At 33.8% G+C, this 14,281-nt stretch overlaps 2 protein-coding genes across 2 annotated transcripts; one reads left to right on the forward strand and one right to left on the reverse strand.

Moving 5' to 3' along the window:
• The first annotated feature begins 1,726 nt into the window (after positions 1–1,726).
• LOC136823247 (uncharacterized) lies at positions 1,727–2,827 on the forward strand. Its single transcript, XM_067079427.1, has one exon. It carries the CDS (start codon positions 1,727–1,729, stop codon positions 2,825–2,827), a length of 1,101 nt encoding a protein of 366 aa, XP_066935528.1.
• Positions 2,828–5,660: 2,833 nt separating this feature from the next.
• On the reverse strand, positions 5,661–8,338 carry LOC136823311 (uncharacterized). The gene is made up of 2 exons (XM_067079493.1): positions 8,123–8,338; positions 5,661–6,496 (listed from the first exon to the last, which is right to left on the reverse strand). Exons 1-2 carry the CDS (start codon positions 8,133–8,135, stop codon positions 5,835–5,837), a joined length of 675 nt encoding a protein of 224 aa, XP_066935594.1. The 5' UTR covers positions 8,136–8,338; the 3' UTR covers positions 5,661–5,834.
• Between the last annotated feature and the right edge of the window lie 5,943 nt (positions 8,339–14,281).

Genomic DNA, 14,281 nt, shown 5'->3' on the forward strand with positions numbered 1-14,281 from the left:
TTACTTAAAGGCTTTGTTTTTGCTTTTGCTTACCCATCAATTTTAATTCACAAGCTTTTTCACATTGGATTGACATAGATGTGGAGCAAGATCATTCTGAAAGAGGAAAAGAAAAACATTTTAATGCTTATATCATCGTAATGTAACAATAGGCAGTCACTGTCCTGATATGAAACGGGAACACTTTAAGTAAAAAATAAAACCTTTAAAGAATTAAAAAGCTCGAACCCAAACGGGCTCATTAGCAACCGTAATTTTTCAAACACAAAGATGTTGCGATACACGTTTTTTTTTATAAGAACAAACTATATAAGAACATAAGGCTTCGAGGCCCAAAAATTTAAGAACATTCTAAGAACATTCTAAGGCTTTGGAGACTTAAAAACATGTATTTTCTTAAGAAATTATATCAAAATGCTCAAAAAATGCTGAAAATAAGAACATTTTAAGAACATTTTTAGGCTTCTAATCCAAAAAACTAAGAACATCCGAATGCTTCGAAAAATTTTAACGTTCTTATATAAAAAAAACATGTATTCATGAAATTTGAGCCCTACAGTTTAATGTAACATGTAAATGCTTGTGTTACTGAAGTCTTTATTGTAGGATACTGTTAAACTTGTGTATATACAAGAGAGTGTTTGCATAGAAAGTTTGCATAGCTATATGAGAAAAATTGAAATCATTTCGACTTTTTATATTACTTGTACCATTTGCAGATTTATGTTATAATTTGTGTTTTAAGTATGTTGTAGAAAAAATTTAGCTTGGTGTGTTTTTCTGCTTATTATTGTGACTGGGGATCAGTTGTCAGGGTGGGGGTAGGACTTCGGAAAAAAGGAGTGCATGGATGTGCCGCTGGCCAGGGTACCTTTTTTAACCCCCATGAGTTCCACGTAGGGTCGCAAAAACACCAAAATAAAAAAATCTCCTTAAAGGTTCCTTTTTGAGGTAATTTGGGAAAGACGTGGAAATTTTGAGAAAATTTTGGAATTTTAGTCCCATTAATGGTCACTTTTTTCGCAAATTTCCCACGTAGGGTTCACTTTTTGTACCTCAGTAGCACACCCCAGTCGGTCGGTAACGGTAGAGTACCCTCCAAACCCCTGGGACCATTTGATCAGCCCTTTGGAGTTCTACTGTCAAAGAACATCCAAAACTTTTGAAGCCTTCGGATATTCTCAACTTTTTGATTTTTAACCTGGAGAATGTGCTCAATTTTTGTGAGTAATTTTGTCCATTTTCCTAAAAAATCGGGTGTTTTTGATAATCAAAATTCTTGAAATTAGGTACCTATGATAAGAGGTTGTAAAAAAGTGAATTATACAATATTAAATTAAGTTTGGTGGTTAACAGATCCCAAAACCCAACTCTGCAGGCTTTAAGGGGTACACGTTTTTTTATAAGAACATCCAAAATATTTGAAGCCTTCGGATGTTCTTAAATTTTTTATTTTTAACCCTAAAAATGTTCTTAACAAGTTCTTATTTTCTCCATCTTTTATGTATTTTTGTTCATTTTCCTAAGAAATTTACTGTTTTTGAGTCCGCGAAGCCTTTAAACGTTCTTAACTTGTTCTTAACAATTTGGCCATCGAAGTCTTATGTTCTTATATAGTTTATTCTTATAAAAAACGCGCAGTTCGCTGCTCTACGTATTGACCGCTGTCTCCACAATTTACTAACATTATTGATACTTCTTTAGTATAGAAAGATAAAACAAAAAAATGTCAGCAGGTCGCGTCAAGTCAAAGAACTTGTTCAATTTCCAACTACAAGGATTTTACGACGATGATGTAGCAGCTCATGATGCAAAGACTCAACAATTTTCACAATCTATCGACCCAAAACAATCAGAACACATGCAAAAATTGTTCGCTGTGAATGACGAGGAAACTAACAAAGAATTTGTTGTTATGTTTAGAGGGTTTTTTGATATGATGGTTAAAGCAAATGTGAATCAAGAACCCTATACCACTGCTAATCAAAATGTCGATGAAACGATTCTCAAAGTTTCAACCAATCACTGTGGAGATTTCGAAGTCCCTGTCTTTCAATACACACCAAAGAAATTTCAAGATAAAAGCGTCAAGAGGGCAGCTTATATTTACGCCCACGGTGGTGGCGGTTTTGCTTTAGATGCTGCTACTTTTAAACCAGCATTAGCGTACTTCGCTGATGAGTTGGATGTAGTTGTGTTCAATGTTGATTATCGACTGGCCCCTGAAACCAAGTGCCCTAACAACGTAAAGGACTTTTATGAGGCTATCAAATACGTTGTCAAGAATGCTGACGAATTGGGAATTGATGCAAGGAGGATTGCCATTGGAGGAGAGAGTGGAGGTGGATATATTTGTTTGGGTGCAATGGTTTTGTTGGCACAACGTGAAGAATCAGCCCTGGTCAGGATGGCGATTGTCAGTATCCCAATGGTGGATGATTATAGTTTTGCAGACGTGGAACCAATGACGAAAGAGGAACGCGAATCTGCACCAATGATGAGGAAAATATGGAAACATTTAATTGCTGATGATTGGGAGAAACAGAAGTCTGATCCCTTGCTATTCCCTGGGAAAGCCTCGGATGAATTGTTGCAGAAATTTGTACCTACTGTGCTTGATACAGTCGAATTTGATATGTATATCACTGAAGCAACCCGCCTGGCGAATCGTTTAAGACGTGCTGGAAGGTTACTGGATCAGTTTGTGATCCCTGGTGGGAAACATGGTAGTTCTCATATGCCAAACATGAAATGTTTCACCAAAGCAATTGAAGCAAGGAAATTAGTTTTCAAAAATTATTTACACGATATTAAAAGTCAACTTTAGTCAATGTAGCTTCATCGCAAGGACCTTTCTTTGTTTTCCAAATGAGAGGGTTTTATTTTCATAATGTAATTTTAGCTTAGGATACTATTGATCGTAACATAACGTCCTTCACGTGTTTTATAATTTAATCTAAAAATTTAGTGCTTTACAATATCAAATAGTTCTTGTGTGACTATTCGTGATCAATAACCTTTCAGCGTAGGGAAAATTTAGCAAAATTTGAGTAAACTTGGGGCGAAAGGGGTTCACCTTCTTAAGGATTTGACCATTTTAAGGCAAAAAATGGTCAGATTTTCCAAATTTCACACCTTAGAGTGTATTTTCGACCCTTACAGTGCACTTTTGGAAACTTGGAAAAAGGATTCTTAAGGTCCGCACGTACGGTAGGTCATTTACTTTGAAGTGATCCTCTCTCCGGATAAAAAGTTTAATCACACGAACAAAATACTTCAATGGGATAAATTTTCACGGGGATTAAATTTCCCATTTGAGCTCATCCGCGAAATCTTAAAAGGGTCTTATCATCGATGATCTTATCAAGAGACAATATTATTATGATTTTGTGTCTTTTTATTTGCCAAATTATACCGATTGGTCGTTAGAATATATGCATTGTTAGCGCTATTTTGATGCCAGTTAACATTTTAAAAGTAGTTATTTGACATTTTTCCACTTTTGTTAAAAAAATATTCTCGAATCGGCCTTTTCCAAATTTCCTTTGGGACTTATTTTCGCGGATGACACCTAAATCTGTGAAATTCCCGAAAATCTCCACGAAAATGTATCCCATTAAAGTACTGTAGGGGGGTAAGATTTTCAACACACCAAGTAACTTATTCTGAGATTGTACCATAAGTCATGTGACCGACGAATTATTGTAATATGTTGATTTACAAATTGTGAATATTTAATGTTATCAAGCTGACGGTATCCCAAAAATGTTATGATTGTACATAATTTTTAATTGTTTTCATTAAGGTGTCCCTGTGTCACAGACCCGCTAAGACCCTAGCGCGACTGGTAAATTTGACAAATATTTTGTCCCCAGTGGGAGAATACCCTGAAATTTCAGCCCCACTGGGAAATTGACTTTGATTTTATCCCCATTCGAAATTCAATGTTTAAAAATTGCACTCCAAAACCATCCTTACTGGACTTTTTAACCTTGGCACAATAGAACTTCTATCCCCATTGGGATTTGAATAGGAATTTTTATCCCCACTGAGGAAAAAAGTTCGACGGGGGCTGTGAGTCAGGGGTGTATCAAGTATAAAAATCAGCTTTGATGATGATACAGCAATATTGAACTATTTCTTTTATATAATCAAATAGAAAAACATTTTTGAAATTGGTAAATGAAATGGAGATGAAAATGAAGAAGAAAAAAATCAACTTCGTGAAGTATTGTGCTATGATTATAATTTTTACAACAATTATTCTTTAGAACATCACTATGAAAAACTTATTACTGATGCTTCTATCATCTTCAAATGTCTAAGAGTCCGGGCGGGGTCATGGGAGGTACAATTCCATCGTCTCTCCAGCAGTCTTCGGGGTAGTATACCTCTTGAGACACCTGTTGGGTCCTCTGTGTTACAACCCCATCACCTCTCCAGGGTAGTACACCTCTTGAGACACCTGTTTTAAAAGACCTTACTACGTTAAATTAAAAACCTTTGCTGTTTCCTTAAGATATTTCTTTGCCAATGCTAAAAGAAAATTATCAAGAACTTTTTCAGCGGTTAAAAGTTAAAACAATTTGTACACATAAATAATATATAAAAGTGACTAGCTAAAACTTTTATTTTAAAATATATTATCCAAATTTCTACTTGATTAAGAATTATAGCCTTAGGAATGGGTTATTTTACCTATATGCTCAGCTGAGACATAATGCAATTGATGTTAATTGGATTTTAAATCAATCTTTAAACAGACTGTTCTAGAAAAAGTCTGTACCCCCTATGTTGAGGAGGTGTGACGTCCTGAGTGGTCTGCAAAACAAAAAATCGAAGGAAATCTGGTTTTTCGAGTGTAAAAATTTAGGTCAGTGAAATGTGGTGGAGGGGTCAGTGAAATGAGGTTTAGATTCCAGGGTGGTCAGTAAAACGAGGTTGAAAAACCAGGGTGGTTCAAAAAGGAGAAAAAAATCCAGGAATTGCCCAATTCATTAGCCACTCAACAAAATTATGATCTCTAGGAAAATGCTTTGCTTTTTCTTATCCAATTTTCAACTTTTATAAATTGTTTTTCGAAATACCTACGAAATACTATAAGAAAACATTCAAGAAATATGATTTGCACCAATTTTTGCTTACAAATTTATTCAGGCATCCATTTGTTCGGATCTTACAACTTCATGTTTTACCAATTACATTACCAGGGACATAACAGTACTTGCGAAATTTGTAAACAAGCTGTATGCAGCAGATACAAAATCAAAACAAATGTCACATGTTAAAATAAAAAATCTAACCAAATATGGCTAATTTTGATTGTTCAATTGTTTTACAAGTTTGTTTTGGACACGTGATTTTAATTGTTCTCTTTAATGACACGTGGTTCGCGCAATGTTTACATTTTACTACTTTAATGTCCCTTTAAAACAGCGATACATAACACATAGATAAATTTATTTCAATACTCAAGAGAATAATGCAATGACGAGACCTCGTGGGAGTTCTACGTTTCAACCTCCAATTATCTGTTAACTAATTGTCTCTAAGGAACAGCTTTTGTGAACGTTTTTCAACCTTACTAATTCCTTTGGGAAATCAAAAACTAGAGAATTTTATAGAAACTTCACATTAGCTACTGAACCGTTAATGTGTAATTAAGGCATACTTTCACAATGTTCTTTACAGCTTATCACTAGATCTACGTTATGCTGTATCTATTTGTAAAATGTTTATAGGACGTTATAATAAAATATATGATTGGTGTTGAAATAAATATGTTATTTTCGTTTGAGGTACGAATTAGAAAATAATATGTAAACCATGATGATCTACGCGTCTTTCAAAAACACACCGACCGGCATTAAAGTCTTTGTGAATTCAACGGCATCAAGTTTACCAACAATTTCATTCAAATTAACGTAACATTCGCCATAACATTTCGATTTATGATGTTTCAAACCTTTTTGTTTCCCATACATTTGTATACAAATGGAAGTATTTAAAATCTCTACATTCGAGACAGGTCCCAACATAAAAGATAAAGCTAAAACAGATTCTTGGTTTTGGCCATCATGTAGTTTTTTGCTCGCTGTCATAGCCTGTGATTTCACTTTAGTTGTTGTCCATGCTTTAAACTTTACCGATTGTAACACTTTCGGTAAATGATGCACATCAATTGATTTCACAACTCCTTCAATTTTCTCATTTTCTTGAAAATATCTTAAAGAAACCACAAGTGAAGTTTTAGAACCACCTTCAAAAACCTCTTCGGGGGAGATCTCCTTATAAGGAGCAGTTGTAGTCTGTTGAGTCCCGGTCTGCACTTCTTCGTTGTTGTTTTCTGACACGTTTACCTCATCATTTGCATCTTCTTTTTCTTCATCTTCATCAACTTTTATGTAATCACCATTGATATATTTTGAAGCGATTCGATTGATGATAAGTAGTAACAGCAATGAAAGTCCGATGAAACCAAAGAAAATGATCAAACCTGAATAGTAATATTAAACACAGCAGGATTTTTATAAGCGAAACTGTTAGTAGCATAAACCAGGCTTGAATTATATAGCTGTAAAACAATGGTAATGGAAATTAAAACATAAGATTATCCTTCTTCATACCCCTGTGTCACAGTGGGTTACTCCATCCTCACTGGAAAATTCGGCAAAAATTTCGCCCCCGGTTGGAAAAATATTCTAGAATTTCAGCTCCACTGAAAAATTGACTTTGATTTCATCCCCATTCAAAATTGATTGTTTAGAAATTGCGCTCCAAAACCATCATCCACTGGATTTTTTAACTTTGAAACAATAAAATTTTTATCCCCGCTGTAGGAAATGGTTTCACCGGGGCTGAGAGACAGGGGTGTATTTACACACAAAACATTTATTAGCATACATAAACCAGGCTTGGATTCTATAGCTGTCCCGGGGGGAGGGCACTCATGTGGTCCAACCCATGGCATGTACCGCCCTTAAGGGTAGGTTTTACGAGACCCTTGAAATGCACTGTAAGGGTGTACTTTTGATAGAGTGCACTATTACAATGGTCCTCATTTAGCTGGATACACTGTAAGGGTGTTTTGGGGGACTAGTGAATTGCAAGACTGACAGTAAAAATCACTTATCTAAAGCAATAAAATTCCGATGAAACCAAAGAAAATGATCAACCCTGAAAAGTAATAAACGCAACAGAGGATTTTAATTTATAAGCATTCATAACTTTTATAAGCATAAACCAGGCTTGAATTCTATAGCTGTAGAACAATAGTAATGGAAATTAAAGCATAAGGTTATACATATTGGTTTTAATCATCCTAAAGTAAGATACGTGTACTGTAACACCCCCTTCTCACAGATCCAGTAGAATTTTTTCAGGGCAGGGATAAAAATAACGGACTGAAAGTCTATGGGGATTGATATTCCCATTTTTTCATGGCTGGGAATTTCAATTATTTTGTTTTCAAGCCAGAAAATTCAGTTGGTATGGGAAAAATAGCATAATATTTTGCAGTGAGGATCAGCTTATTTGATTATTTTCAGTGGGAATAGGGGGAATAGTCTCAGTGGGTCAGTGAGAGAGGATTTACTGTATGATAACATTAAAGAATGAAAGCTTGAGTATTCAATTTTTAAGAAAAAGAGATTACCAAGCCATCAAGATTCCGGCCTAGCCTAAAATAACTGTAACACGGTCTGTGTTGTTAAAATACGCATCCCTTTACTTAAAAAGAGAAATGATTTCAGAAAGTGCACCAAGAAAGCTCACAAAAGGTTTCCCTGGTAATTGGATACTGTACTAAGAAATTAGACACCTCCTTCTTACTGACTTGGTAGGAATTTATCAGCCAGTGGGGGTAAAATATCGCGACCAAAACTCGATGGGGGGTTGATATTCCCATGTTTTTATGGCTGGGGATTTGAATTCGTTTTCTAGGAAGAAAATTTAGTGTTGATGGATAAAATAGTACAATATTTTACAGTTACAGTGACCTTGTTATTTTTAGCAGGGACAAAAATTAGACAAAAATTGGAGGTTAATTTTCTACCGGGGACGATATTTTGACAGATTTTCCCAGTGGGTCTGTGAGAAGGGGTGTGTTTTCAAAGTTCCTTACCTATTTGAATCATAGTGTTATCCTTTAAGACAATCCAAATATTGATGATATTTTGTATTTACGTCTTTTACCAGTTGCTACATAGACTGTTATCAGCATTTTAGAAAATATCTAAAGTGGTATTCAGAAGTAAAATCTACACAGAGCAAATAGGCAAAAATTTTTGTTAAACATCTTCTCTACGCTTCTGTGGTTTTTCATATAATTTCATACATCAGACCATATCAGACGGTATCGAGAAACAGTTTTAAATGACTTCTATTGATGTAAATATTATACTGAACTTTTTGATATCTATATACGAAATGGATATTACTCTTTACAAAATCCGTAATACTGTTTAAAGCAGAAACAACGTTATACAATTAAATGACATAAAAAGCGTGAAAGACAAAACATTTAATTAGATTTATCGTGAAAGCTTTTATAATGTTTTATCATCTCGTATTTCAGATAATTCTTTTAACTCTATATCTAGAAAAAACCTTTGGTCAGGGAGCTCTCAGGACAACATTTCTTAGGGGGAGGGTACTGGCCTTGAGAGTCGACGCCAAACGGTGACGTACCGCTGCTGTAGTTTGGAAATTGGACCCTGTCAGATATCGATCATTGGCAAATACTTCAACAGATGAATTGTATCAGAGGAATGTAAAGAGATGGAAAAACAGCTTCTTGAAAACAATGGAAAAACGGCTCGTCACATACCAGGTCTCTTGCCCTTAAGGGAGTTTATGTCGAGTAAATAGGTTTCTTTTGTTGTCGCTATAAAAAATCTGCATAATTAGCGTGTTGTGACAAAATTCTTTTGTTTCAAGCCTGATTATGCGCAAACTTTTAGGGCTTATATTTTGGGTACACCTCTCCTATACGAAAAGGTACCTACATCTTCTTGCTCAGAATTTCCTAGCGATTCTACTGATATAACCGCATCATGACCGCACCATAATATGGAAAGCTAGAGCTCGAGAAAATTATAACTTCATCTTGATTTTACTCGACTTCTGACAGTTTTACAAGAACCAATTTAATATCATTGCGTTAAGAATTTCTTTTGTTATACATTGGTAAAAATGTTGCTCCTTATTCTTAAAAATTGAACTAGTAATCGGCAAAAAAGGAAAAACAAATTTTCATTTTTATCGTCAAATCATGTAGAAACCGTCCGATTTGTATGGCGAGCTGTCTTTTCTGGACTTTCATTTAATGACCTAATCAACGTTTTTACAATAGAATTTTCAATAGAAGTGATCGTTGAACTTTGAGTAATCAGAAAAGCTGTTTATCTATCTGTTTACATTCCTCTGATTGTATCAAAAGTAAAGTTTATTCCCTTTTTGGACTACAATAATAAAACAAAAGGTATCGTTAGTATTTTAGGATAATTACTCCAAAACCAATTATCACGGGACCTTCTAAGATGCAAAACTTGAAAATAATTCAAATGTCATTCTGAAAGGTTGACGGCTGTAATCTTTAAAATTTCTGATTTGCGAACCTATACGATATTTTAGATCGGCCATCAAAATCTTAACAGTTTCCATACGTTTCACTTATCCAACAATCTTATTCACCAGACTATTTCAAATTTATGATGTTTCAAACCTTTTTGTTTCCCATACATTTGTATACAAATGGAAGTATTTAAATCTCTACATTTGTGACCGGTCCCAACATAAATGATGAAGCTAAAAAGACTTTTCATCTTTTTTGGACATGCTATGTTTTCTCCTCTTCGTATTTTGTATATATCTCCCAGCAGGTTTTATGAAAACTACTTTCTATTTATAACCATGGTAATTGTTTGAATATGATGCAAGTGATGGTCGTGACACGTAATTTATGAAAAGGTCTATTATTTTTTTTGTTTTTTCATTTTAAAACCGAATTTACAAGTTCAATCATCAGTGGTGGAGATTTCTTAATAAGGTGATATTGTTGACGGTTGTGTTACTAATTGTTCTTCTCCGCTATTGATTTCTTCGTTTTCGTCATCATCATAATCGCTATCATCATCGATAAAATCTCCCTTGATGTATTTGGTAGCGATGCGATAGATGAACCAAAGGACGATCAACGATAACAAAAGAAAACCAAAGAAGTAATAGAGGCCTGCAAAAATAAGATGAAAATAAACACCCCTGTGTCACAGACCCACTGGAACCCCATCTCCACTAGAAAGTTTGGCCAAAATTTGGTTCCCGATTGGAATATACCCAGGAATTTCTGCCCCACTGGGAAATTGACTTTGATTTCATTTCTACTCGAAAATCAATGTCTAATAATTGCACTCCAAAATCCAATCTCACTGGATTTTTTAACCTTCGAACAATAGGATATCTATCCCCATTGGGATTTTGATAGGGATTTTTAACCCCACTGTAGAAAAGAGTTCCACCGGGGCTATGAGACAGGGGTGTAAGTAAGAATATCCCTAAACAGCTTACACTGAAACAGCTGAAACTTAGAATCTAATTCAATGAGGATAGAAATTCAATTCCACAAAACTGATAATTATAGGTCCAGTGGGGATTGTTTTGAAGTGCAATTTTTTGCCCAATATCGAACACGTCAAGGAGCTGCACGTTTTTTTTTAATAAGAACAAACTATATAAGGCTTCGCTGGCCAAAAGTTTAAGAACAAGTTAAGAACATTTTAAGGCTTTGCAGACTCTAAAACACCCGATTTCTTAGGGAAACGGTAAAAAATATTCCCAAAATGGTGAAAATAAGAACACGTTAAGAATATATTTAGGTTAAGAAAATTTTGGCTGTTCTTATAAAAAAACGTGAATTAAAGGCTTGAGACTCAGAAAGAAGTATTTTTGCCAAATTTTTGATAAAAAACACGTATCATTTCAATGATACTTACTTTTTTCAACCATTATAACTCATTCGTTAGCTCTTGTATCAAAATGAAAAAAAAATAGCTTCTAAACCAAATCTAGAATGCATAACCAAAGAAAGACTATATATATCCCGTACAGTAAAATTTTCTTTTATACATACAGTAGTTTGATCAGAGAAATTAAAGCTGTTAATGATATAGTCACCACAAATATTCAATCTAATGTTTTTGGCAGCAGAACTAAAGCTATGCATCGTTGTTGAGATATTTTTGAAGATAAAAATTCAACACAGAATCAAAGAAAAACAAAAACAAGAAAAACATCATTTTTTTGAAATTTTTTGTTTGAATGTCCTACATACCGTGAAGACGAACTTGCATCATTGGAGAGAAACTTGCATAGCCATTAAGGGCTCAATTTTTCGATTTTACACAATCTTAAATGGCAATTTCTACATTTTAAAAAGATTAATGTATAACTTTTGTTATATGTCCTGTTAAACCTACCTTTTTAGAATTTAGAAATCGAAAAATTGTGATGAAAAAATTAAATGGAGAAGAAAACGAAGAGTTTTTCAAAGAAGAGTATTTCACCTTTCAAAGCCCTAATCTCGGTAAAAATCAAACATTTTGGAATTTTTTTTGGTTCAGGTGATGTATCTATTTAGTATCTAAAAATACAATTTTGGAAAACTTTTGTCGAAGTATCTTTCCTTTAAAATCTCCAACAAACCTCATTTTTGGCAGTTTTCTCCACTAAATTTCCATACAAGAAAAACAGCTATAACTTGGGATGTAGCCAAATAGAAAATTTTTCCGAAAAAATGTAAATAAAGAAATTATTTGTTATTAACTTAAAAAAAGTTTGAAACAATAAAATGATTTCCCCAAGAAGACTAGGTTTTTTTGTGAAAAGTACATGAATAGCGTCGTTTTGACGTTTTATTAAGGTCCATGCCACACTTGTTCCTTAAAGGCAATAGCGCTATACTTATACAGTCAGGAACTATTGAAAATTAGGCTATGTTCGCCGATTCTGGCTTAACTTGGATACGATGGCTTAATTAAGCCAGAAATTGTAGCCTAATTAGGCTGGAAGGAACAAAATTCCAATTTTTGACTTGGATTTCAAAATCCGCGTCAATATTTAGCTTAAAATGTCAAATTCTTATTTATTTGAATGAGTTCCGAATGTTTTTTGGGTAAAATTTGAGCGGGCTGAGAAAATATTCAGTTTTTAAATATTATGCTGTTTCAGCAAAATTATGTTTACATATAACAGCAGTACAGTCGAAATTATTTCAAGATTAATGTAAACAAACGTAATCCGAACTTTGCTTTAGAAACATGTTTGATCTATCTATTTTTTATCTTCATAATAAACTTGTTTTGTACACTTTTAGATTTTATGAACAACCTTGTCAGCTATAATATATAAAAAAACGTAAAAAAGACCTTCCTCAATTTAAATATTTAATCAATCTATCAAGTGTAACTTTAATATCTTAATAACATATCTTTAAGACCAGCAAATAACTAAATAACTATACTTTTAAAGCCCACGATAACAACAATATATTATGATACTAAGTTTTTTTCATTTTTCAGACAAAAAATGGCGCGCTGCGTAGAACTTAAAACGGCTTAATTTGGCTATCATGGCCAAATTAAGCCAAATCTTAATAAGATAATCATATCTTTTCACTCCGCTCTAAAAAGAGAAAAGTTTTTCGCTTTAAATACTCTTCTTAGTACAAGTAACAAGTCCATGTAGTAAGATTGACGCGGATTTTACTTGTTCTCAAGATATTTAGGTTTGAATATTTCATATATCCAAATTAAGCCATTAATATCCTAACTAGGATATAAATCCTAGCCTAATTAGGCGAACATCCTAGTTTGGCCATCATAGCCTAATTTGCAATAGTTCCTGACTGTTATAGTAGGGGTCGGATTTGGTGGTACTTCCATGGTATACTCTGAAATACATGCTGATGTCAGCCCGAAAGCTGATTGGCTTAACCGACAATTATACGCGGTTTAAGAGTATAGCTAAAACTTTGTTATGTTTTCAACAGTAAACGAAAGTGAATGAAGACAAAATGTAAACAAAAAGATTGCAAAGAAGTTTTCGAATATATTCACAATAGAATGTCTTCATTTAAAAATAGAAACACTCGATTTCATTCAAAAGAAAAATACATTCTTTTTTTCTTTCAGTTTTATGTAAGTCTTTTTGTGTTGTTGTTGAACATTATAGTAAATTATATTCACTTTTTTGAATATATTTTTTGGAATTAAGTCACTTTTGGTTTTTGTTATGATCCAGCACTCCTAAATACACCTCCGTATGGGTGTTTGTGCCAATGCTAGATCAGCATTTAATAGAAATATACCATGCGTCGTTCCCTTTAAGTTATTACTTAAATTCTTTTTTTCAAAAGCAGTTTGTTCTTAAACATGTCAAAGAAGCGAAAACATAAGGTTTTATCTTCAAATTATAAAATTGATTTTTCACTATGACCAGAGCCCTTAAATGACGGACCAATCAAAGCAGCACAATTTCAAAACAAATGAACTACGCATCTCCGCTCGCAGATCTACTCTACCATTTTTGTTTTGATTTAACTTTGTATTTTAATTACCAGACAGGTCAGTCATTTGAGGGTTATGCATGTTTGCCTCCACTGATGCAAGTTACCCGTAGTCTGTATAAAATGTTACGTTATATATTCATTTTAAAAATAATATACGGATGTTGGTTATCTTTGTTAATTTGTCAAAATGCTATAAGCACGAAAAAATTTAAATAAAAATTTTGGTTCTTGTAAAAAATCATGTTCTTTAAGGCGTTAAATAATGACCGCCTTGTTCAAAACATGGTTTTCTCAATCATCTGCGCCATTCCCTTTTTTCAAATTATGGAAGTATTTACGAATTACTTTTTTACATAAAATGCAGTAGTTTTCCAACTTGTAAATGTTCGATAAATGGAAATGGGCTTGTCAGAATATTCCGACACTGTTTTTGACGTCATTTAATATTTCGCGATAAACTCGAACCCGTTTCCTCTCATAGAGCTAAGTCTTTATAGAAATTCAAATTATGGAAAATTCGAGTTACAGAGACTTATTGGTTTGAAGGTTCCGTGAGCATCACATTTTAGCTTTCTCTGAATTATTCATGCAATGTGATCCTCACGCTATCCTAAAGGACTAAAGACACCTTGTTCGAGTCAAGGAGTCTGTTCGAGTTATAGATGTTTGAATTACGGAGACTCGAATTGTTGATAATATGTATTAGTGTTTGAAGAA

The sequence above is a fragment of the Clytia hemisphaerica genome, unplaced genomic scaffold (genome assembly GCF_902728285.1).
Source record: "Clytia hemisphaerica strain Z4C2 unplaced genomic scaffold, Clytia hemisphaerica genome assembly, whole genome shotgun sequence".
NCBI classification, from domain to species: Eukaryota; Metazoa; Cnidaria; class Hydrozoa; order Leptothecata; family Clytiidae; genus Clytia; species Clytia hemisphaerica.